Consider the following 27,182-nt stretch of genomic DNA (forward strand, 5'->3'; position numbering starts at 1 on the left):
TCCAAAGCTGCTGCAAATGTCTATGTGAATTCTAAGCATGTATTTGTATATTTTATAAAATACTAGTAAAAGAGGCCCGTTTCATAGAGGAATGAAACGGGCGCTAGCAAGGTTCCACGCCCCCCTCCCTACCTCCCTCTCTCCCTGTCTGAGTTCCAGCCCCCCTCCCTCCCTGCCTCCCTCCGTCTCCTCCAAATTCCAGGCCCCCCTTCCATTCGAGTTGTAGGACCCCCCTCCCCTGCCCTTCGAGTTCCACAGCCCCCTCCCCTTCAAGTTGCATGACGGCTCCCCTCCCCTTCAAGTTGCAGGACAACCCCTCCCTCCACTCCCCTCCGAGTTCCACCCCCCTCTCCTCCGAGTTCAACGCCCCCCCCCGCCTCCCTCCCTCGAAGTGCAAGCAGGACCTGTCCTCCGGCAGCCCCTCACCTTCCTGCGTGCCGGCTCTAATTTAAAAATTGTTACCTCGGGGTCCGGCGTCAGCATTGAAGGCGAGCGGCGCTTTACACTGCCTTCCTATCTGTCTGAGCTCTGCCTCTGGTCCCGCCCTAATTTCCTGTTACCTAGTACTAAAATCTACGGGGCCGTTTTACTAAGCCACAAAAGCATCTACACATGCCCAATGCACGCCAAAAGTGAGTTGCCGCACGGCTACCGTGAGGCTCTTGCAGTAATTTCAATTTTGGCGTGTGTCCAATACACACGGCTGAAAAATAATTTTTATTTTCTGCCACGCGTATCGGGACGTGCAGCAAGTGGAATTTGTCACGAGTAGGTCATTACCGCTCAGTTACCACGTGAAACTTTACCGCTAGGTCAATGCCTGTCACTAAGGTCTCAGACCCAAAATGGACACGCGGCAATTTTCATTTTGCCGCACATCCATTTTCAGCAAAAATTTTTAAAAGGCCTTTGTTTTTATAGGTGCGCTGAAAAATGATTCTGCCCGCACCCAAAAACTGCACCTACACTACCACAGGCCATTTATCAGCGCACCTTAGTAAAAGGACCCCTATGTTAAACTCCTAACTTTCTGCCTCTGCTATCGCCCACTTTTTAGGTGTCTAAGTTTTCAGGGGCATAGCCAGACAGCAGATTTTGGGTGGGCCTAGGCAAGAAGTGGGTGGGCAACAAGTGTTCTCCCCCTCTCCCCCCAAAATATCTAAGCTGGTAGGAAAATGCTTCTCTCCACCTCAGTGCCGTAGCGAGGGCGGCTGACACCCGGGGCGGGTCGCTGCTGCGCACCCCCCCACCCCGGGTGCAGCACGGCGCCTCCCCCCCGGCGCACACCCTCCCCCCGGAGCGCAATCTTACTTAGTTTAGAAGCGAGGGGCGGGCGAGAGGGCCGATCCGCCCCCGAGTCCACGTCGCTGGGAGCTGCGTCGGCTCCATTGGTTCCTTGCTCTCTCTGCCCCGGAACAGGAAGTAACCTGTTCCGGGGCAGAAGGAGCAAGGAACCAACGGAGACGACACCCCCCAGCGGCATGCACCCGGGGCGGACCGCCCCCCCCCCTTCCTACTCCACTGCTCCACCTTGGCAGTCTGCAGCAGGCATGCGCTGAAAACAGAGCACTTGCAGGTGCCAGTATCGTGGAGCAAACCATTATCATTACCATCAGGGGGAAGTCTTCAGCTGGTAGAGCTTGGAATCCCCATCAGCTACTGCTAAACGTGTGCTACTGTTGGGTGGGCCTGAGCCCTAAGTTTAGGAGTCCTAGTAAAACTAGAAGCATAACTACAGGCACTCAGCCTTAGTGCATTTTTTAAGAGGCCGGCAGATAAGAAAATTAGTCCAACCCAGGGGCGTAGCCAGACCTTGGCGGGAGGCGGTCCCGAGCCCAAGGTGGGGGGCATATTTTAGCCCGCCGACCCCTCCTGCCACTTTCAACCCCCCACCGCCCTTCCCCCGCCACTTTTGACCCCCCTCCCCCACCGCCGCTACCCCTGCCATGTTTAGTCTTCTTCAGCGCCGATCTCCGGCACGTTCGCTCACTTCGCTGATCTGTGCTGTGAGGGTGTCAATACTCACAGCACAGAGCAGCGAAGTGAGCGAACGTGCCGGAGACCGGCACTGAAGAAGGCTAAGGCTGGCAGGGGTTGGGGACCCCCACACCAGCAAAGGTACCTTGCGGCGGCAGCAGGGGGGGGGTCGAATGTGGAGGGGGCCTGGACTAAATCTGTGGGGGCCCATGCCCCCGTGGCCCCACCTAGCCCAAGGAAAATATTTACGATCTTCTGAGACTTACAAGATCCCCGTGTATCCTGGGGCACAGTGACACCTTCCTGTTGTCTGGTCACAGGTAGCTCCATTCTGGCACTGGCATTTCTGCTGACAGCCCTTCCCATACGTTCCAGGGTCACACAGCTCCTCGCATCGCCATCCCTTATATCCGTCAGCGCAAACACAGGCTCCGGTTATGGGGTTGCAGAGGGCTCCGTTCTGGCACTGGCAGCGATTACTGCAGTGAGGACCCCAGTGCTCACCGTCACAGCCTGCAAAATAACAGCGGCAACCTTGCATTACTGCATCCAGCAAAATACATCCCATGGGTAGGACCTTTTTCTTACATTTTCCTTGTAAGTGCTTCATTTCATAGCAAGGAGCCAATCTCAGCCTTTCTCCTTAATAAATTGCGACTCAACCTATCTCGAGGATTTTCTCAGTTACTACTTCTTTTTTCTCTATGGATTTTTCTTTCTTAGGTAGAGACTGAAGTTTTGGGCCTGACATTCACAGCTACTTAAGGGGCCCTTTTACTAAGGCACGCCGAAAAATGGCTTGCGCTGGTGTAGGTGTGTGTATTGGATGCGTGCAGGTCCATTTTTCAGCGCGCCTGCAAAAAAGGCCTTTTTCTTTTCTGCCGAAAATGGATGTTCGGCAAAATAAAAATCAGCGCACGTCCATTTTGGGCCTGAGACCTTGTCACCACCCACTGACTAAGCAGTAAGTTCTCACGCGTTGACTGGGCAGTAATCATCAGTGCGCGTACACTTCTGATTTCCGCCCGGTTAGCACCACGTGGTAGAAAATAGAAATGATTTTCTGCCATGCGTTTTGGATGCGCGTCAAAATTAGAATTACCACCTGGGGCACACGGTAGCCGGGCGGTAGTTCTAATTTCACATACGCTGTACGAACGTCTAACTGTCTAGAAACAGCGCCTGGCTGGTTGAATAGCACTTTGCCGGCTAACCATTAATATTCAGCGAGAGGTAGCCTGTTACCTCTGCTGAATATTAGTGCTTAGTAGCCAGCCGCTAAGGGGTGGATTCTGTAAATGGCGCCTAAAAAATCAGCGCGGGAAACATTTCCGCCTAAGCATATTCTATATTTAGGTGCTGGATGTAGAATACACTTAGTTGACACCCTAGTGACTAAATCTATGCGCCTTCAACTACAGCAACGAAAATATGGCGTAAATCCCGGCACTTAGATTTAAGCACCAAGGGTCATATTCTACAACAGTGTGCTTAAGTTTTGGAACATCCATAAACACGTCCCTTTTTGCCTGCGTTGTAATAAAGATTTAGGTCTTTTTACCACCATCCCTATAATCATACATATCCCAGTAAAAGATTGGAATGATAAAAGACCAGGCCACGTAACGTATGAGAAAAGTAATTTATTAACTTATCAATCGAGTATACAGAATTAGAAATAGGAGTACGGTTCTGCTTATACAAAAGTATTGGCTGAGACTGTCTCAAACATTTACTAATCACGGAAGTTACGTCAGACGAGGGCGGGACACAGGGAAGAAAGGAGGGCTGAAGGGAGGCGTTCTGCTGCCTGCAGCGCTGCTTTCACGGAGGTGAGACTGCGATTTCAATGCAGGGGGCAGACGGTCGATGACGGAGGGCGGGTGGGACTGCGGCGCCGGGCCCAGGGAATTTTGTCCCCCATGCCCCCCCCCCCCCCCTCGGCGGCTATGATTCTAGCTATAGTCCTGTCTGTTAGTTTGGTCGGCCTTCACCTTTAAAAACATCCCTTGCTCCATAACTGTGCTGCTATTTCTTCAGCGTGCACTAAAAATTTAGGCGCTATGCATTACAGAATACACTTAGTGATTTACGTGTGTAAACTTTATTGTCAATTAATACTCATTATTCAATTCAATTCAATTCAATTTAGGTCTTATATACCGCTAATATCTCCTGTTTAGGGTTCAGTGCAGTTTACAACATTAGTGGAAACAACAGATACAGTGGGTGAATACATGGTTCACAAAATTATCTACGGTGAAGCTCTAGGATACATGACAGACTTGATCGACTTACCAACTAGAAACACATCCGAATCAACACAAACGTACCTAAATCTGCACTACCCAAGCTGCAAAGGACTCAAATATAAATCAACTTACGCATCCAGTTTTTCCTACATAAGCACACAACTGTGGAATGCATTACCAAAAGCCTAGAAAACTACGAACGACCACCTAAACTTCTGGAAAACATTAAAAACTAACCTGTTTAAAAAGGCATGCCCACATAACTATGCACATAAATCATGACTCCACCCATGTTCTGCCCTAACTGCTCCCCTTAACATACTTACACACTGCACTGTGCCCACTTTCTTGGCACTACACATTCTAGGTGGGGCAATCTTCTTGGCATAGTAACATGGTAACATAGTAGATGACAGCAGAAAAAGACCTGTACGGTCCATCCAGTCTGGCCAACAAGACAAACTCATATGTGCTAGTTTTTGTGTATATCTTACCTTGATTTGTAGCTGTCATTTTCAGGGCACAGACCGTACAAGTCTGCCCAGCACTATCCCCGCCTCCCAACCACCAGTCCCGCCTCCCACCACCGGCTCTGGCACAGACTGTATAAGTCTGCCCAGCACTATCCCCGCCTCCCAACCACCAGCCCCGCCTCCCACCACCAGCTCTGGCACAGACCATATAAGTCTGGCCAGCACTATCCCCGCCTCCCACCACCAGCTCTGGCACAGACCGTATAAGTCTGCCCAGCACTGTCCCCGCCTCCCAACCACCAGCCCCACCTCCCACCACCTGCTCTGGCACAGATTGTATAAGTCTGCCCAGCACTATCCCCGTTTCCCAACCACCAGCCACGCCTCCCACCACCGGCTCTGCCACCCAATCTCGGCTAAGCTCCTGAGGATCCAATCCTTCTGAACAGGATTCCTTTATGTTTATCCCACACATTTTTTAATTCCCTTACCATTTTCATCTCCACCCGCGGGAGGGCATTCCAAGCATCCACCACTCTCTCCATGAAAAAATACTTCCTGACATTTTTCTTGAGTCTGCCCCCCCTTCAATCTCATTTCATGTCCTCTCGTTCTACCGCCTTCGCATCTCCGGAAAAGGTTCGTTTGCGGATTAATACTTTTCAAATATTTGAACGTCTGTATCATATCACCCCTTTCCTCCAGGGTATACATGTTCAGGTCCGCAAGTCTCTCCTCATATGTCTTGTAACGCAAATCCCATACCATTCTCGTAGCTTTTCTTTGCACCGCTTCAATTCTTTTTACGTCCTTAGCAAGATATGGCCTCCAAAACTGCAATGAACCCACCTTCTTGGCGCTGCACATTCTATTGCCCTCGCATTCCCCTATGGCTATTTTATGAAAGACATTTTATGAGCATAAAAAGGCCTCTATGTGCAAAAATTCCTTTATATAATTACCTCTTAAAAATCATAACCCGAAGCTGAAGTCATTGCAATTCACTTTAAGGAAATAACAAACGAAAAGGAGCCCCTCACACATTGTTTTTCCTTCTGATACACACAGGAAAGATCCTGGGGGAACGGTGAAGGTTGTTCACAGACTACCAGGAGCAAAGTCATTAAGAAGTTTTGCTGACATACTCAGACCTGATAAAATTACAAATTAGCAGCCTTTAAAAAAATAAATAATGCACAAGGATTATTTCAGCAGTTTCTCCCCCGAGGAGGCAGAGTTTCTTCTTCCTCAGATAAACAGCATCTCTTGACTCTGAAGAACATTTTAAAGACAGCAGCCCAGCATCAGTTCTGATGGATGCAACTTAAAAAAGAAATCTATAGGAAACGTGCACAGATTACCAATCTTTGCCCATCAGGTTCAAGAGGAGAATATAGTAGAAAAACATGCCCGCACGCATCAGTTATTTAAAAAAAAAAAAATTTAGTATAATTACATGAGCCGAAATACCAAATTGTACTATAGCTATAAAACTCAAAAGATACAGAAAAAAAATACCAAAGGTACGTATGACTTATGACTAGCTTGGGTGGTTTGACTCTTGGACTCCTGTCTCCTAAGGAACCCTCAAAGACAACACTTCTTTTTTTTAATGTTTTCATTGACAAGAGAAACATACTGAGTACATAATACAAACACCGTTAAGGTATGAACGCGACAGAGGGTACAGAGACTTGTTGCAACAAAATATAAGCGAACCAATACAGACTATGTTATACCCAACAGACTATGTACCCAATAGCAATAAGTATTCCCCTTGTGTGTGTGTGCCTCTCTCTCTCTCTTTGTTTTTTTAAGGACAGAAAAGATGACCCCCTCCCCTGAAGCTGATCCCATATTTCATGCTACCATATCGACCTTTTTGGACACCTGCAGCAATCATTCTTGACAGCTCCGCCAAAGGCTACCACCCGGGTGGGTGCGCCTTCTGGTGGGATCAAATGTCCCCCTCTCTCCCATTCAGCCATCTGTATCATACTAGCATACAACTGAGTAAGGGGAGGGGGAGTCTTGTCCACCCATCACTAGGGCCAGGAGGAACTTGCATTGGTAGTCACAAAACCCTTGGGCCACAAGATCCGTATCCACTCCCATGAGCAAGACCCCATAGGACCACTCCAACGAGGTGTTAAAGACCTCCTCCAATAGGGCAATAACTCCTCGCCAGAAAGCTTCTAGAGTAGAGCCTTCCAAAAAAACGATGTATTATAGTGCCCCTGCGTCTCAAGCATTTATCACATTCCTCAGATTCTCAGAGACCCATCGCCTTTGCCTTTGCTTCTAGTGAGGTACATGTGGTGCAAAATTTTGATTTGAATTTCTTGGAGCCCTGCATTCGGAATGACCTTAAATGCCAAGAGAAAACAACGAGAGAGCTCCTACTCCATTACCTCCATCCCCATTGCCCCGCTAATTGTGAGAAAAAAGAAGAGGGCTGCCATGCCTTCCCTAAGCGGTACCACTCGGAGAATCCATTATGCTCAGCAGGTGTCTGCATGAAAACTGTATCCAATGCAGTAAAAGAAGGGTATTTCCTGTCAGGACTTTTCAGAGTGTGGAGATAATGCCGAAGTTGTATGTAAGAGAAGAAAAGTTGCCGAGGGAGTTGCCAGGTAGCTTGGCATGTAGAGACGGATGGGCACTGGCCCCCACCCGCAGCAATCAACTGCCCCACATATCGGCACCCAATCTGATTCCATGATGTAAAAGGAGACCTACCCTGTCCTGTGGGGAATCCTGGATTATTCTGTAGCTCCAGAAAAGGAGATGGGCCAGTTGCTCCCCCAACCGAGTACGTCACCAGTCCCAGGCCAACTTAAGCAGACGCAAAAGTGGTGACTATTTGATCTGAGACCCCAGGAGTGAATTGCATTAAATGCTGAGAAGGGAGCGGCAACGACCTCCCATACATATGGGGGGAGGGGCAAATGTAAAGTTCCCCTAGTGAAGCTCGTGGATCCAGCTAAGAACCACCACAATGTTGTATAGTCTAACAAGATAGGGCAAGTTAACTCCCCCTTCACCTCTATCTCAAACAAGTTTGTTGTACCCAATTCTCACCTGTTGTGCTCCCAAAATAAAAGAGGAAATCGCCCCTTTATATGCTCGTTCATCTTTGTGAGTAACCCAGAGTGGAATCATCTGCAAAGGGTAAAGCACCTTGTGGAGAAGAACCAATTTCAACTAGGGCCACTCGGCCCGGAAATGAAATGGGAAGATCTTTCCATCAGTGACAAAGATCACGAACTGCTTATATAATTGAATGTCCCGCAGAGCCTGTTGATTCAAGATCTCGTTAATCTTGACCTTCAATTCCCTGTATGTTCCTGGGCACCCGTATCACACTGTGTGATTGCAGCCCGGACCTCCTGGAGTTGCCAAAGTTGGTGGAGGAGTTCCCCATTCTGTTTCTTGCGGGTGCGAGCTTCCCTCTCATCATCGCCTTCCCCACCTCCCAATATATAACCGGATTTGTGTCACTAGGGTCATTGTCACTGAGATAATGCCTCCACTCCTCCACTAAGAATGCTTTACACCTCCTGCTCTATCCACTCTACATTGCACACTGGGCTCTAATTTACTCCTGTTTCACAAATATTCTCTCCCTTCTCTAAGTTCTGCCTTTCTGCTTCCTTGCAAATAGCAGCACAGCACCACTGTGACTATCTAACCCAGAGTTGGGCAACCACAGTCATAGGAGCCAGCTCTGTGGGTGCTGTGGGTGCTTGAGCACCCCCAATATTGAGAAAATTCCTTGTATGTGTCCAGGGAGGGGTTATTTCCACTGGGCTTAGCACCCCCAATAATTTTGAAAAGTTGGTTCCTTTGACCACAGTCATTGAGAGTCACAACCTAGTCAGATTTTCAAGATTTCCACAATGAATATGCACAATATTTATCTGTATACAATTGAAGCGATACATGCAAATCAATCTTTATTTATTTATATTATTTATAGTCTGCACGATCTAAAAGTCCTCAAAGGATAACAAATAAAACAAACCTAATTAAAATGATTAAACAATAAAACACTAAAAATGCACAATCAATAATATACACTTCTAACTATTAGATTCCATCAATACTACTCCACTCATGCTATCCATCGGCATCGTAAGCCCGTTGGAATAATATTGTTTTCAATTCCTTCTTAAACTGCCCCACATTTTGTATTGTTCTTAACTTGAGTGGAAGAGTTCCACAACTTAGGTCCTACAATGTTGAAAAAAAAACAAAAAGAAGTGATATTCCTCCAGTATCACCATGTGAAAAGAAGGTATTTCCAGTAAAGCCTTCTTGGCCAATCTTAAGGCCCTTGGTGGTAGATAGATTTGTAGGCTAGTAGAAATCATGACAGAAACACAGTTACTTAAAACTTTAAAAACCAAGAGCAAAATTTTGAATGTTATTCGCTGTTCAGTTGGTAGCCAACACAAGTTCTTCATGACTGGAGAACTATGAGAAAACGTGAACTGTAAGGGAGAATTCTTACAGTAGCATTTTGTGCTAATTGCAATACTTTAAGAAAGCTTTTCAGTATCTTGATCAATAAAACCATTACAACAATCAGAACAAGGAATGATAATACTTTGATCCACTAATCTAAATTTCATTCCATTAGCAATCACATGTATATTAATTGTGGAACTTTTCAAAACCCAACTGGGTTGTGGCCCTTGAGAAACATATTTGCCCACCCCTGGTCTAGCCCCTTATGCCTTCTGGTCAGCCCAAAGAGAGAGAAGACTTTGAGTTCACATTGAGGGGTAGGATTGGTACCACACAGAGTCTAGCCATGAAACTTAGGTCAATCTAACAGAATTTAGACAGTGATGTGAACTTAACATGCTGAAGGTCTCCAGTTCAATTCCTGGCGCGGGTCTTTTGAATCCCCGGTTGGCTGGTGTTGAGGACGTCGTAGAGGTAGCATTCACAGTGGAGAAGAGGCGGTATGTGAATTCAAGAAAGCATGGGACAAGCATTAAAAATCTCTGAAGAGAGGAAGGGATTGTAGAGCTGGGAAGTTGGTAAACACTAGATTAGCCATATGGCTTTTTCCTCCCATCATATTTGGGCCCATACCATGGATCCCCAATGATCCCTTTCACTCTCCCTTGCAATATAATAAAGGGGCTGGAACTCCTCTCATATGAGGAAAGGCTAAAGAGGTTAGGGCTTTTCAGCTTGGAAAAGTAGAGGAGCGTGGTAGCCATGTTAGTCCACTCTTAAGGTTATCAATAGAAATCAAACAAAATAAAACATGGAAAAGAAAATAAGATGATACCTTTTTTATTGGACATAACTTAATACATTTCTTGATTAGCTTTCGAAGGTCGCCCTTCTTCCTCAGATCGGAAATAAGCAAATGTGCTAGCTGACAGTGTATATAAGTGAAAACATTCAAGCATTACTATGACAGTCTGACAGGGTGGGAGGATGGGGGTGGGTAGGAGGTATGCATGGGGACATCAAAGCATATCATTGATATTCTAACAGGATAGGTGTGGATAGGTGAGGGGAGGGTGATCAACAGAGACATACAGCTTTATGGTTTATAATGGGCTAGGAACCCCAGATCCTTGTTAAGTCCTTTCTGTTGGGTGTTAAAATATTCAATCATTCTGACTTCAAAGGTCTTACGTTGTTGTATGGTTTTAAAGTTACCTTTCAGTATTCTCACTGTGAAATCACTGGTACAGTGTCCTGGTTCTGTGAAGCGCTGTCCCACCGGGGTGGCGGCCCTACTGGCTGTATTGTTCATGTGATGTCTATGTAAATTGAATCTTGTCTTAAGCATCTGGCTTGTTTCTCCAATATAGCATCCTTCATTACATTTTTTACACTGAATGATATATACCACATTGGAAGATGAGCAAGTGAAAGATCCCTTTATGTTGAATATCTTTCCTTTGTGGGTAACTGTGGGGTCCTGTGAAATATTTTGGCATAGTTTGCAACTGGATAAATTACAGGGACGTGTGCCCTTCTGTTCCTTTTCAGTCTGTGATGGAAGTTTACTTCTGATTAGCTTGTGTTTTAAGTTGGGTGGTTGTCGGAAGGCCAGTACTGGTGGGGATGGGAATATCTCTTTCAGTAATTCATCCTCCTGGAGTATAGGTTGTAGATCACTTATGATTTTCCTCAGTTTTTCCAGCTCTGGATTGTATGTCACTACAAGGGGGATTCTGTCTGTGGATTTTTTCTCCTTGTACTGTAGCAGATTCTCCCTGGGTGTTTTGAGGGAGGAGGCAATATTCTTGGAGATTATTTTGGGGTTGTAGCCTTTCTGTTTGAAGGATGCAGTCAGGCTTTTAAGGTGTCTGTCTCTGTCCCCTGGGTCAGAGCAGATACGGTGGTATCTTGTGGCTTGGCTGTAAATGATGGATCTTTTTGTATGTGAAGGATGGAAACTGGAGTTGTGGAGGTAGCTGCATCTGTCTGTGGGTTTCTTGTATATAGATGTTTGTATACAGCCATCACTGATTGAGACCGTGGTGTCCAAAAAATTGACTTTTTCTGGGGAGTAGTCAATTTTGAATCTGATTGTAGGATGGTATGTATTGAAGGCAGAATAAAATTGTTTCAGGGTTTCTTCACCCTCCGTCCAAATCATAAAAATGTCATCGATGTACCAGTAGTATTTTAGAGGTTTGGTCTGGTGTGTATTCAGAAATGTCTCTTCTAGCTCAGCCATAAAAAGGTTGGCATATTGGGGTGCTGTCCTGGTGCCCATCACAGTGCCCATTATTTGCAGATAGATATCATTGTTAAAGCGGAAGTAGTTGTGAGTTAAAATGAATTTGATTAATTTTGTAATAGTTTCTGGTGAGTATTGATGGTCCAGTGTGGATTTTTTTAGGAGTCTTCCACATGCAGCTATGCCATCCGCATGTGGAATGTTGCCGTATAGTGATTCTACATCCATCGTGACCAGAAGGGTGTTAGGTGGTAGTTGCTTGATATTTTTCAATTTATTCAGAAAGTCTGTGGTGTCTTGTATGAAGCTGTTAGTTTTGTGTACGAGAGGTTTCAGAATTCTCTCTATGAATCCAGATATTTCTTCCATGAGTGTGCCAATACCTGATATGATTGATCTGCCAGGGTTTCCCGGTTTGTGGATCTTGGGTAGCATGTAGAATGTGCCCACAGCAGGCTGGTTTGGTATGAGTTTCTTCAGGTGAGGTTGCGCTTGTGTAGGAAATGTTTTGATAAGGTCTTTCAGCTGTTTTGTGTAATCCTGTGTGGGGTCCTCAGTTAGTTTCCTGTAGTATTTATTGTCTGAGAGCTGTCTGTGCCCCTCTTCAATGTATTTTTGTATGTCCATAATTACCACTGCGCCTCCTTTGTCAGCTTGGAAAAGAAATGGATTAGGGATATGATTGAGGTCTACAAAATCCTGAGTGGTGTAGAATGAGTAGAAGTAAATTGATTTTTTACTTGTTCCAAAAGTACAAAGACTAGGGGACACTTAAGGAAGTTACATGGAAATTCTTTTAAAACAAATAGGAGGAAATATTTTTTCACTCAACAAATAGTTAAGCTCTAGAACTCTTTGCTGGAGAAAACAGTAACAGTGGTTAGCGTATCTGGGTTTAAAAAAGGTTTGGACAAGTTCCTGGAGGAAAAGTCCATAGTCTGCTATTGAGACAGACATGGGGAAGCAACTGCTTGCCCTGCAGTTGGTAGCATGGAATGTTGCCACAATGGGTTTCTGCCAGGTACGTGCGACCTGGATTGGCCACTGTTGAAAACAGGATATTGGGCTAGATGGACCCAGTATGGCTAGTCTTATGTTCTTATGTAGTCTTGATTTTTCTTCCAGATAACTGGAAACTACTTTCACAAATCATAGTCTCTCCCCACCCTTGGTCAGGCCATCATTCTCTGTTGTTTTCAGTGGGTTTGAACGTAATAGGAGTGGAGTTAACCATCCTAGCATTAGCATTAGGGGACCCATTGATTTACAAATATTACAGAACATTTTGCTCCCACACCTGGAGTCCTTAGCGTCTTTATCAGTGGACCAGATGGTGGTGAAATGGTTTTCTTCTGTTTCTAGTAGCCTTGATAATATTGCTCCTTTAGAGAAGAAATCATTGTGTAGACGTCATGTAGCCCCTTGGTTCTCAGAAGAATTGATTAAGATAAAACAGGAATTAAGAAAGGTTGAGCGGAAGTGGAGGAAATTTCCTGATTATGATACTCAGTTGCAGTGCCTTTTTACATTCACTCTGGGAATTTGACACAAACTTCAAAATTGAGGCTACTCAACGTTACTCCCTTTGGACCACGGTTTTGAAGCCTATTTCTGCAGCAAATTATCTTCAGAAAATGTTTTTTGTTTACCACAGAGCTATTTCAACACCAAGGAAATTGCATTTACCTAGTAGTAGTAGTATTTAGCTGGACTTGCCCCACAAAATACATGTTGGAACTGTACAACTCAAACTGGTACTTTATTACATATGTTGTTTGAATGTAAATTAATTAACTCTTTTTGGAAAGTATGGTCTATTGCTTCAAAAATCTTTAAGCTTCACTTTCCCATTTCTCTCTCTATTGTTATATTTAAGTCTAGCTCTATTCCTCACCTATTACCAGCGACATTTTAATTACTATAGCACAAAAAGCTATACTTGCCAATTGGAAAAACTCTAGTATGTTGAATATTCATTTTTGGTGGCAAACTGTTCTTTGTTATCACAAGCTTGAGATAGCATCAGTGGAACTTCTCGGTTTAGCTGCCAAAAACCATCACATTTGGGTGACTTTAGAAGACTACCTCCATTCGTAACAACATATGTAAATATCACTCCTGATAAAATTTTTCTTTCACAATATTTACACACGTGGAGGGGGATAATCGAACGGGGACAACCATCTCTAAGGGCGCCCATCTCTAAGGACGGCGCTGCAAAGGGGCGGGGCAACCCGTATTATCGAAACAAGATGGGCGTCCACAGGGCCGCCGAGAGACTGGGCCGGGCCCGGGACAAGGCCGCCCCTGGGCCCCCCCCCCCCACCCCCACTGCCGGGCCCTTGCACTATATGTAGATCCTTCAAGAGGTAGTGTGTCATGATTTAGGCTCTACACCTTTTCTGATGTTTTGGTGCCACCTCAGTAAAGCCAAAACACAATCTCTCCACTGCAAAACACTATACACAAACTTGTGCAAAAACCCACTCATAACCTTACCAAACCATAACAGCATAACAGCACTAATTCCAAGGACAGGACGAACTACAACCTTATGCGTGGAAAGGCAGCACTATAATTACACCGGGCTCTAAAACACCAGTACACAACCTAATAAAAAACAAAACAAAAAGGGCTGCAAATACTACACACTAGCAGAATACTGTAACTTGATCACACATGAAAAACACATGGCAACAGATATGACATAAGGAACTAGAAATAAAAAAATATGAAGGCAAAATACTGAACTAGAAAGTTACCTCAAGAAGTCAGACTCAGCATGCAGCAATACTAGAAAAATTGAAACTTGCATAAAAAATATCACAGATTCACATTTCCAAAAGCTGACATATTCCAATTAATAAATTCTGAATAAAATACTTTTTTCTACCTTTGTTGTCTGATCATAGTTTTTCTATTCGCTTTGGTCCCAACTTCTGTTTTATGCAGTGTCTTCTTTCCATTTGATATTTTTTCTCTCACCATCCTCCTGTGTCCTTATGCGTCCTGTCTACCATCTGTAGCCCTGTCCCTATCCTTCCTCAAGTTTCGGCATCTGTCCTGAAAGTGTTCCGATCCAGCCCTTAAATTGAGCATTTCTCCTCACTCTCCTCCCCTCCATCCATGTGCATGTATTTCCTGTCTTCCCTCCCCTCCATCCATATCCAGCATTTCTCCTCTCTTCCTTTTCCCTCCATCCGTGTGCATCTCCTTCCTTTGTCTTTCCTTCCCTTCATCCTTGTCCATCATTTCTTCTCTCTTCCCTGCCCTCCACTCCATCCATCCATGTTCAGCTTTTCTTCTCTCTTCCCTTCCCTCCATCCATGTGCATCTCCTTCCTGACTTCCCTCCCCTCCATCTATCCATGTCCAGCAACTCCTCATTCTCTCCTGGCCTCTCCTCCATCCAACCATATCCAGTAAATTTCCTCTCTCCCCTGCCCCCTCCAATCATCCATCCATGTTCAGCAGTTCTTCTCTCCCCTCTGCCCTGCCCAGCAATCTCTTCTCTCTCCCCCCTGCCCTTTTGTCCAGCAATCTCTTCTCTCTCCCCCTGCCCTCTTGTCCAGCGATCTCTTCTCTCTCCCCAATGCCCTCTTGTCCAGCGATCTCTTCTCTCTCCCCAATGCCCTCTTGTCCAGCGATCTCTTCTCTCTCCCCTTGCCCTCTTGTCCAGCAATCTCTTCTCTCTCCCCCCTGCCCTCTTGTCCAGCAATCTCTTTTCTATTTTCTCTCCCCCTGCCCTCTTGTCCAGCAATCTCTTCTCTCTCCCCCTGCCCTCTTGTCCAGCAATCTCTTCTCTCTCCCCCCTGCCCTGCCCTCTTTGTCCAGCAATCTCTTCTTTCTCCCCCCCTCTGAGATCCAAGGCCTGCCCCCCCCTCCGAGATCCAAGGCCTCCCCCCTCCCTCCAAGATCCAAGGCCCTTCTACTACTGCTTATCATTTCTATAGCGCTACTAAACTCCCTCCCTCCCTCCCAGATCCAAGGCCCCCCTCTCCTTCCGTCCATCCGACTGAATTCCAAGGCCCCCCTCCGTCCCTCCCTCCGAATTGCAAAAGCGATCTTGTTCTTACTTCGTTGGGGGTTGGCGAGAGCAGCATGCAGAAGAGAACGCAGGGAAAAGCGTGCAGGCTCCCGCTTCAGCCTTCCCTCGTTGTCTGTGGTCCCGCCCTCAAAGGCGGGACCAGAGCTGAGAGACAGACAACGAGGGAAGGCTGAAGCGGGAGCCTGCACGCTTTTCACTGCGTCTGCGTGCTGCTCTCGCCGTAACCCCCGACGAAGTAAGAACAAGATCGCTTTTGCAATTCGGAGGGAGGGACGGAGGGCGGGCCCTGGGAGTCGGAGGGAGGGAGGGACCTAGGAGTCGGACGGAGGGGCGACCACCCACGGACTCGGCGCCGGGCCCCCCTGGAGGCCCGGGCCCGGGGACTTTTGTCCCCCCCTCTCGGCGGCCCTGGGCGTCCATCTTTCGTTTCGATAATACGGTCAGGGACGCCCAAACCTCCACATTTAGGTCGACTTAAGAGATGGTCGACATAAATGTTGAGATCATTGACCTTAGAGATGGGCGACCTCGGTTTTTGCCGATAATGGAAACTGAGGACGCCCATCTCAAAAACCACCAAATCCAAGCCCTTTGGTCGTGGAAGGAGCCAGCATTCATAGTGCACTGGCCCCCCTGACATGCCAGGACACCAACCGGGCACCCTAGGGGGCACTGCAGTGTACTTCACAAATTGCTCCCAGGTGCATAGCTCCTTTACCTTGTGTGCTGAGCCCCCCAAAACCCACTCCCCACAACTGTACACCACTACCATAGCCCTTAGGGATGAAGGGGGCACCTAGATGTGGGTACAGTGGGTTTCTGGTGAGTTTTGGAGGGCTCACATTTTCCACCTCAAGTGTAACAGGTAGGGGGGGTGGGCCTGGGTCCGTCTGCCTGAAGTACACTGTACCCACTAAAAACTGCTCCAGGGACCTGCATACTGCTGCTGTGATGGAGCTGAGTATAACATTTGAGGCTGGAAAAAATGTTTTTTAATTTTTTTTTTTTTGGGTGGGAGAGGGTTGGTGACCACTGGGGGAGTAAGTGGAGGTCATCCCCGATTCCCTCCAGTGGTCATCTGGTCAGTTCGGGCACCTTTTCGAGGCTTGGTCGTGAAAAAAATTGGACCAAGTAAAGTCGGCCAAATGCTCGTCAGGGACGCCCTTCTTTTTTCCATTATCGGCCGAGGACGCCCATCTCTTAAGCACGACCCCCGTCCCACCTTCGGTACACTTCCGACACACCCTGTGAACTTTGGTCGTCCCCACGACAAAAAGTAGTTGAGGACGCCCAAAATCGGCTTTCGATTATGCCGATTTGGCTGCCCCTCAGAGAAGGGCGCCCATCTCCAGATTTGTGTCGAAAGATGGGCGCCCTTCTCTTTCGATTATGCCCATAAGAGTGTTTCTTCTGCATTAATTCTCACTATATTTTCATCCGTGGACATTGTTTTCTTTTTAATACCACTCAGATGTCTCTGAGAAGGTAGTTCTTACAGTTTTGTAGCTGTTGTTATATTTCTCTTCTGTAATTTACAAAAACACAATAAAATTCTCATGGAAAAATAAAAGAGATTTCTCCATTTTTTTTGACACAATCTACTATAATAAAACTCACCCTCAATGTTCTGAGGACACTGACGTCAGTGAAGCCAAGCTCTGACTTCCTTCAAAAAGGTTCGAAGGTTCGTGGTGGTGAAGCCACCAAAATCGCTCCGGGCCCCGCCCTCGAGGGTGGAGCAATAGCAGAACAACAAAGGGGTTGGCAGGGAGGGAGGCGGGGTGGGTGGGAAATCGCTCCGGGCCCCGCCCTCGAGGGCGGAGCAATAGCAGAACAACGAAGGGGTTGGCAGGGAGGGAGGCAGGGAGGCGAGGGGTGAGAAATCGCTCCGGGCCCCGCCCTCGAGGGCGGAGCAATGGCAGAACAATGAAGGCGTTGGCAGGGAGGGAGGCAGGGGGTGGGAAATTGCTCCGGGCCCCGCCCTCACGTCAAACGTCATGACATTGGGGGCGGAGCAATGCCAGAATAACGAAGGGGTTGGCCAGGGTGGGAGGGAGGGGGTGTTGGCGACGAAAACCTTGCTAGCGCCCGTTTCATTTGCTCTGAAACGGGCTTCTTTTACTAGTTAGTTAATAAATCTTTTGAAGAAGGCATTGCTCCAGAAAACTTTAAATAGGCATTGTAATACCTTTATTAAAGGTGTTCAACCTTTATTAAAAGGTTTGGAAATTATAGACCAGTCTCATCACTACTTTATTTGGCAAAGATTGTAGAGAAATGAGTATTGGTTCCACTTCAAGATTTTTTTTTAGGTGAGTATCAGATCTTGGATGATTTTCTGTCTGGATAGAAAGACCTCCACAAAAAACATTGCTTATCACAGTGTGTGACAGTATTGGAGTTAGATTTGATAGGGGCTTGAGCTACATTATGGTGGCTGTAGACATCTCAGCGGCATTTAATACTTTTACATCATGGATTGCTGATGGAATGCCTAGAAGAATTGGGAGTTAGGGGTAGGGTTCTCTCATGGTTTGGCTCTTTTTTGAGTAGTAGATTTTTTTTTTCGAATACAAACTAATCAGACTTCATCTAGTTGGCTAGAAATTCGTTCAGGAGTGCCTCAGGGTTCGGCTCTTTCACCTGTTTTGTTTAACATCTATATGTTATCTTTATGTAAGCTTCTAGAAGGTTTGGGAGTATCTTACCGGCTTTATGCCGATGACATCCAGTTCTTCTTTCCTATTGAGAAATCTGTCACAGAGGCATTTGATTGCCTGCGTCTTTTTTCTTGACAACCGTGAAGAGCTGGATGTCGGCCAACAGACTACAACTTAATATGGCTAAGACTCAAATAATGATTCTGTCAGACAGATCTGATTTATCTTTTCCTGTGCAAACTGATTTGGAATGTTCAATGACTGATGTAAAACAGGAAATGAAATATCTTGGGATACCCCTGAACTCTTCTTTGTCTTTTTCAGGCCATGTCTGGAGCCTGATCAGAAAAAGTTTCTTTAAAATAAAGCTTTTCAGTAGATTAAGGGCCTGCCAGAGGATAATCTCAGGTCCGTTGCTTTTGCTCATATCACTCCAATATTTGACTACTGTAATGCTTTGCTTATGGGAGGCTTCAGGAACCCTGTTGCATCCTCTTCAGATGGCGCAAAAATGCTTTACCAAGGATAGTGACCAGAACAGGTAGATTTGACCATATCACCAAGGTGGCTGAGGGGAGATATGGTAGAGGTCTATAAAATAATGAGTGGAGTTGAACGGGTAGATGTGAAGCGTCTGTTCATGCTTTCCAAAAATACTAGGACTAGGGGGGCATGCGATGAAGCTACAATGTAGTAAATTTAAAACGAATCGGAGAAACATTTTCTTCACTCAACGTGTAATTCAACTCTGGAATTCGTTGCCAGAGAATGTGGTAAAGGTGGTTAGCTTAGCGGAGTTTAAAAAAGGTTTGGATGGCTTCCTAAAGGAAAAGTCCATAGACCGTTATTAAATGGACTTGGGGAAAATCCACTATTTCTGGGATAAGTAGTATAAAATGTTTTGTACATTTTTGGGATGTTGCCGGGTATTTGTGACCTGGATTGGCCACTGTTGGAAACAGGATGCTGGGCTCGATGGACCTTTGGTCTTTCCCAGTATGGCAATACTTATGTACTTATGTTCTAATGAAACTTCATTGGCTGCCTGTTAAATGGTACTGACAAATTTAAGATTCTGACATTAATATATAAGTGTCTGAACAATGAGGCTCCAGTCAGTTTGGCTACTCTATTACGAACTTATTGTCCAAAAAGGCCCCCGCTCTAATAACAAGTTGTTACTTGATGTACCTACTGTGAAATATATACAACTGGATGATCATAGATTGAGTGTGTTTTATGTTGAAGGAGTGAGGCTGTGGAATCCGCTCCCAGATCAAATTCGCCTACTGAAGAACTATGATCAATTTAGAAAATGTGTGAAGGCATTCCTCTTTAGGGAGGCCTTTGGTATTGATCTGGAGGTTTAGGGATGTTTGCTATCTGTGATTTTCAGGGAGGCGATCTGGAACGTCCCGGTTGAAGGAGGTGATCTAAAATATCCCTGTCAAGGGAGGCGATCTGTGTGTGGGGGCCCACAGGCGGACACAGGAAAAACTGCTGCTGAAGCAGGAGATAGAAAGCACGGAGAGGCAGGCTATCCTATGCCAGCTCCTTATCCACAGGCCAAAGCTAGAAGTGGAGGAGCCCAGAGCAAGTCCTCAGTAAGCCCACTGTACTACCCCGGGCAAGCGGTGGGAGAACCCGAGCCAGGAAGGAAATCGATGGACTAAGAGTAGGATATTACTAGAGAGCGGTGGCCTGTATGAAGGGCCACTGGAAGAGCAAGTTTTGTTATTGATCTGTTTTTGTGTACTTAGAAACTGTACACCGCCTAGAAAGTGTAATGAATGAATAAATATTTGGCTTCTTAATACAAGGTACACTAGTTTTATACAAATTTGACTTCAGTTCAAAGCAGTCATTACAGGGCAAGCTTCTCTACCAAACCCTTTGAGAGACATGAGAGAAAACACAAATTCAGTAAGAACAGAGCAAGCACGGAGTTTCCGTCAAAGAGTTTCGAGCCCCCCCCCCCCAGTATTCCAGAACACTATGAAGTCACAAGTCACTCAGTCGTAGAAATGCTGGTAGGATCTAATTGGTACATAACAGAATACACTGGTTGAAAGTAAGTCAAACATATATCATCAGGAACTGAGCACATAATCTGTTTTATATTCAAAGCAAAGGTAGATCTTTTCACCAGCTTTGGGCCTAAAGCCTCGGAAGGGCTGCCAAAGCCCTAATGAGCCCATCCCTCACACTGACTGAAGCCGGAGGCTTGGAGGGATTTCTTGGTCAGATGAATACATCTGGAATTCAGACGGCTCCACGGCTCGGCTCGCATACAGCGTTCCTTGTGTAGGTCCAGACAGGAAAGGAGGAAAAAGCCGGAATTTACCTCTCGGCACATAGGTGGGTTTGACATAAGTGAATAAGTTACAGAAATACATTTGTATCTGATGAAAACATCAAAATGTAAATCCTAATAAGCAAATCTGCTTTGCAAATAATTTGATGAATATAACACAGGTTCCCAGACCTGTCCTAGAGGACCCCAGCCAGTCGGGCTTTCAGAATATCCACAATAAATATTCCTAAATTCCTATAAAAAGTAACTACATAAATTCCTGATATAAATTCTTTATTAGTATCAAAAAATTGTATAAAACTAATAAAAAAAATTACCAGGTTCGTCTAATCCTTCATATCTCACTCCCACATTCATACATAACCTATACACTCATACTGCACACCATACACATTACAAACCACTTTTCCCCTCGATGAGATGCAGAGATAACATATTTATTTATTTTGTTATTTATTTATTGCATTTGTATACCACATTTCCCCACCTCTTTGCAGGCTCAATGTGGCTTACAATACTTCATGAATGGTGGAATTACATTAGAAGATAGACATTTTGTGTTACAGAGGATCTTGAGTAACATGATAATGGCTTACAATATATCAAGAATGGTGAAAAAGCATTAGAAATTAGACTATTAATGTTACAGAAGAATCTTGGGTAACATGATAACGATAAAACATGATAGTGATATAGCAAGTAGAAATTGTAGAGCAGTTCTGAATGTATGTGGAGGAATGGTGTGTGTTCACATTTGTTGATCTTTGTGGTATACTTTGTTAAAGAGATGGGTCTTTAGTAGTTTGCGGAAGTTGGTTAGTTTGTAGATTATTTTTCGGTAGTGCGTTCCATAACTTTGTACTCAAGTAGGTAAAGTTTGACGCATGCATTATTTTGTATTTTAGACCTTTGCAGTTGGGGAAGTGCAGATTAAGGAATGTGCGAGATGATCTTTTAGCGTTCCTGGGGGGTAAGTCTATCAAGTCTGACATGTAGGCCAGTGCGTCTCCGTGAATAATTTTGTGAACTAGAGTGCATATTTTGAATGTGATGCGTTCTTTAAGTGGGAGCCAGTGTAGCTTTTCTAGTAGGGGTTTAGCACTTTCATATTTTGTTTTACCGAATACGAGTCTAGCTGCAGTATTCTGGGCTGTCTGTAGTTTCTTGATTATTTGCTCTTTACAGCCGGCGTAGAGTGTGTTGCAATAGTCTAGATGACTCAGCACCATTGATTGTACCAGCTTGCGGAAGACATTCCTTGGGAAGAAATGTCTTACTCTCTTAAGTTTCCACATTGAATGGAACATCTTCTTGGTTGTGTTTTTCGCGTGGCTCTCAAGTGTTAGGTGTTGATCTATGGTAACTCCAAGAATTTTTAGGGTGTCCGAGATTGGAAGGTTCAGATTTGGTGTGTTAATGGTGGTGAATTTGTTCGTGTCATATTGAGAGGTGAGTATTAGGCATTGGGTTTTTTCTGCATTAAGTTTCAGCTGAAATGCATCTGCCCATGAATGCATGATATGGAGACTTTGGTTGATGTCTTTGGAAATTTCCTTTAAATCTTGTTTAAATGGGATGTAGATCGTTACGTCGTCTGCATATATGTATGGGTATATATACATATAAGACCTACTATCATTGCAAGAATGTCTGGCTACATTCGTGTTTAACTTCCAATTACATCTTCCCTATTTTCTTATTCGTTTTTCTGAGTCCACTCTGCTACGTAGAGTCTCTTTTATAGCAATTACTGATGATATACAGTAGTCCATCTTCTTTTATAACAACCCATAAGTACATAAGTATTGCCACACTGGGAAAGACCAAAGGTCCATCGAGCCCAGCATCCTGTTTCCAACAGTGGCCAATCCAGGTCACAGATACCTGGCAAGATCCCAAAAAAGTACATTTTATACTGCTTATCCCAGAAATAGTGGATTTTCCCCATTTAATAACGGTCTATGGACTTTTCCTTTAGGAAGCCGTCCAAACCTTTTTTAAACTCTGCTAAGCTAACCACCTTTACCACATTCTCTGGCAACGAATTCCAGAGTTTAATTACACGTTGAGTGAAGAAACATTTTCTCCAATTCGTTTTAAATTTACTACATTGTAGCTTCATCGCATGCCCCCTAGTCCTAGTATTTTTGGAAAGCGTGAATAGACGCTTCACATCTACCCATTCAACTCCACTCATTATTTAATAGACCTCTATCATATCTCCCCTCAGCCGCCTTTTCTCCAAGCTGAAGAGCCCTAGCCGCTTTAGCCTTTCCTCATAGGGAAGTCATCCTATCCCCTTTGTCATTTTCGTCACTCTTCTCTGTACCTTTTCTAATTCCACTACATCTTTTTTGAGATGACCAGAATTGCAAACAATATTTGAGGTGCGGTCACACAATGGAGTGATACAAAAGCATTATAACATCATTTTTGTTTTCCATTCCTTTCCTAATAATACATAACATTCTATTTGCTTTCTTAGCCGCAGCAGCACACTGAGCAGAAGGTTTCAACGTATCATCAACGACGACACCTAGATCCCTTTCTTGGTCCATGACTCTTAACGTGGAACCTTCTCCTTGTATAAACATGTCTGTTTTTCTGTTAGATCAATGTGCAAATACCACCATTATTCCTTGTGCTTGGTTATCATCCGTTCTCTTCTTCGGTTCCACAGTGTTAATGAACAATTGCCAGGATCAAGTCTATGAATATTTCTCCTCTCTCCACTGTTTATAAGCACTCTGTTAAATTTCTTTGAACTAAAGAGCAGGCGTCAAACCCAAAGCAGTCACTGCGTTTCACTCTCAGCGTCTTCAGGGGTATAACTAAATATAAACATAGAAGAAACCTGCTGCCATATTCATGAGATAGACTGTGCTGCCTCCATTGTATGCAAAAAATCAGAAACGTACCCTGAAAACTGTGGAAACGGTCAAAGTGGAAAGGGAGTTCGATTTTTAAGAACCTTGATATATCGCTTTATAGTGAAAGGCACTCTGGAGCAGCGTGTTGAAGTCATAGATAAATGAAATTCAGAAAAACTGGAGAAAATCTCAGCAGTGATGGCTGTATCTGGAACAAAGTATCAGAGCGTAATCAGAGAACTCAGTGGAGAAGACAATTTACAAACTATGACAGTAGAGTCAGTGAACAGGGCTGTGGAGTTGGTACACCAAACCTTCGACCCTCTATTTGTCTACTCTCCGACCCTGACTCCGACTCCTACAATATACAGTAAATCTAAGAAAAATCTGCTTAAATTACAGAAACATAGGGTATTTCTTTATGTACAAAGTTAGGACTAAAAGACCACAAAATATATTTATTTGAAATTTGAACAAAGAAACTGAACAAAAAAATGCTGTCAAATAAAAACATGCAGTACATGTTTTTGAAGTTTTTGAAGACTCCGACTTCAAAATAAAAATGTACGTTTTTACCAACTCCTACTCCACCCAAAATTGCTTCTGACTCCGACTCCAGAGCCTTGTCAGTGAGAGTCTGGAACAGAATAATTTGGTAGGAAGATAAGGTAGAAGGGCTGGAGAATTAAGTAAAGTAGAATAACTTGTGACTGTATTTTTTCACGGAGAGGTTGGTGGAGATGAAAACAGTAACGGAATTCAAACATGCGTGGGATAAACATAAAGGAATCCTGTTCAGAAGGAATGGATCCTAAGGAGCTTAGCAGAGATTGGGTGGCAGAGCCGGTGGGGGGAGGCGGGGATGGTGCTGGGCAGACTTATACGGTCTGTCCCAGAGCCGGTGGTGGGAGGAGATGCAGGTGGTTGGGAGGCGGGGATAGTGCTGGGCAGACTTATACGGTCTGTGCCAGAGCCGGTGGTTGGGAGGAGGGGCTGGTGGTTGGGAGGTGAGGATAGTGCTGGGCAGACTTATCCGGTCTGTGCCCTGAAAAGGACAGGTACAAATCAAGATAAGGTATACACAAAAAGTAGCACATATGAGTTTGTCTTGTTGGGCAGACTGGATGGACCGTGCAGGTCTTTTTCTGCCATCATCTACTATGTTACTATGACTGTTGAGCCTCCCATGGTCTATAACAGAAAAAGATGAACCCCAGGGAGATTAGTGAGCAGTGAGACAATTTACAAATAAAAAGGACCCTGCTGCCCGAGAATTGTTATAGCTAGGACTTTTAACTTCACATGTAAAGCTGCTTTAAGGAAAGCAACATGAAAAAGTACACTTATAGAAACAAGATAATTCTCATATCTTAGGCCTACTCAGCTAAGCTGGCAGCACAGTGAATTTTCCCCCATTGGCAAAAAAATTGAGCGTAAACTACCCAGCGAGATGGCAGGTGGTGCACAAAAGAGAGATGAACAGCTAGACAAGTGTGAAGGAGGCACAAAACGTCTTGGCTGAGTTGGCGGAAAAGATGCCCCCTGGAGAGATTGGCCAGAGAACAAGTGGGCACACCAGAAGGCCCAGTGGTGAGGCTGCCTTAGAGTGAAGAGCAGGAACTTAGAAAAAAATCAGCCCCCAAAATATTTCCATCTAGGCGCATTCTACGCCTCGCTAGTTTATAGAATATGCCTAGCGGCCATGCCTGTGCCTAACTCTACTTCAAGGCTCAACTTAGCACCGAGACAGAGGCAAATTGAGCAATAAACAATTCCAAAGAACAGCTCAACGTCTAATGATTTCATTCCAAAAGTAGTGGAACAATTTTCTATATGGTCTACATTGGACCTCATTGGCGACTTGTTTCACAAGAGCCAGAGTGTCTCTTAGCTAGCCTTGCCTCTTCACCGGTCTATATTTTTAATCCAATTCTAAATTTATTGAATTATCTATCGCATGACTTTCTTAAAGATTTTAGTAAACAAACTTTGTTTTGATTGGGTTATGAACAGCGGGACCACTGGCTGACATGCGGTATGTTTTGCTAGGTGCTGCGTCAGGGTCCGGTCCACTAAAAAAACAAAATTTTGAAAATTATTTTTGATTATAAAAAACGTTCCAATTGAAAACCTTATCTACAATGCACGTAAAGCTTGCTTACCACGTTGAACGCCATAGTATTATCACTCTTTAAATATTGGCGGCAACGCAAGTAGTTATTTAAATAATCCACCCCCCCAAATTCTCCACCAATCAGAGCAAGACCATATAGAAAATAGTTTTGGAATGAAATCATTAGACGTTGAGCTGTTCTTTTGCGCCTAACTCTAGGCAGATCCATTTACGGTATGTACAGTAGGTGTAAATACCGATACCTAAGTTACACACAGAGCAGGTGCATTCTATAACCATGCGTGTAGATTTTCGGAACACCCACAGTCTGCCCATTTCATGCCCTTGTCTCCTTTTTAGCAGCACACATTAGAATTTACATGCACCAATTTACAGAATATGCTTAGCAGGTTGTGCATGTAAATTCTAATTAATGCCAATTAGTGTTAATAGTTGCTTGTTAAGGGGCAATTATTGGCACTGATTGGCTTGTTCAATAATTAACTTGCGCAGGCAAATCCAGAATATGTTCGGATTTGCATGCGCAGTGTCGGTCGTGATGTATTGATTCCGGAGGACAATGGCTAGGGAGAGGAGCTCACCAGTTTTGCAGTGCAGTACTCAGAGGAAATCTTGAGTGTTGCCGCAAGTTAATGAGCAGACATTTTATATGGAGGTCCCTGTTCCTGAGGACAGGCAATGTTGCCAGGGCTGTGGGTTTCCTGCAGGCTCCTTCCTGTGACCCGCTACGGCTTTTTCACGCCATGTGCAGGTTGTGGGATTTTGGGCGGCTTCTTCTTGCCCCGACGGCAGTTTTTTCGCCTGCCGCAGTTTTTTTCCCGCTGGCTTTCCGCGGCTGCGATGATGTCATTTGTATGCAAATGGCCTCATTAATATTAATGATGCCATTCATATGCAAATGACCTCAATACTTATCAATGATGTCATTCACATGCAAATTAACTTTGTGTGGTTTTGAGCGTGAACATGTTTTCCCATATGGCAACACTGAGGACAGGTGTGAAAAGTAGCCCGTAATTCTCACATATGAATAGGAGGAGGAAGGAAATAGACAGTCATGTTTGTGGTTGTTGTTTGTATGTTTGATTGATTGAATTTTAATAGCTTTTGGCTCTCATCTGTGACTTTATTATTATTATTTGTTACATTTGTATCCCACATTTTCCCACATATTTGCAGGCTCAATGTGGCTTACATAATACCGTGAAGGCATTCGCCAAATCCGGTACAGGATAGGTACAAAATGTTGTATTGGGATAGGGAAGATAAGATTCAATCAAGTTGGATTGAGGTAAAAGAGTTCATTAATGTCCAATACGATCTTTAATAGTGAAGTGTTGTAGGGTTGAGTCATTTAAGTTGGGTCATTCGGATATGCCCTTCCGAATAGGTGAGTCTTTAATGACTTTCTGAATTTTAGGTAATCACCCTTTTATTTGTCTTGCATTATGAACCAGTTAGACAACACTGTTGACTTTGCAGTATATCAAATAAAGTTGTTGTTGTTGAGATTGGAGGGGCAACTACAGAAGGATAAAAATTAGACTGTCCCATTTTGACTGCCCTACTTGACTGACTGTACACTTGTCCTTTAGATTGTAAGCTCTTTGAGCAGGGACTGTCCTTCTCTGTTAAACTGTACAGCGCTGCGTAACCCTAGTAGTGCTTTAGAAATGTTAAGTAGTAAGGATAAAAATTAGGAAGAAAACCCACAGTGGTTGCTAGACAGCTACTCCT

General features: G+C 44.6%; 1 protein-coding gene across 2 annotated transcripts in view; it reads right to left on the reverse strand.

Moving 5' to 3' along the window:
- MEGF11 (multiple EGF like domains 11) overlaps positions 1-27,182 on the reverse strand; it is a 610,695-nt gene that overhangs the window by 287,272 nt on the left and 296,241 nt on the right. For both annotated transcript variants that reach the window (XM_030189787.1, XM_030189786.1), the window contains exon 6: positions 2,244-2,490. In XM_030189787.1, the coding sequence (XP_030045647.1) occupies positions 2,244-2,490 (247 nt within the window). The remainder of the gene's footprint in view (positions 1-2,243; positions 2,491-27,182) is intronic.

Source organism: Microcaecilia unicolor, chromosome 1, assembly GCF_901765095.1.
Source record: "Microcaecilia unicolor chromosome 1, aMicUni1.1, whole genome shotgun sequence".
In the NCBI taxonomy this organism is placed as follows: domain Eukaryota; kingdom Metazoa; phylum Chordata; class Amphibia; order Gymnophiona; family Siphonopidae; genus Microcaecilia; species Microcaecilia unicolor.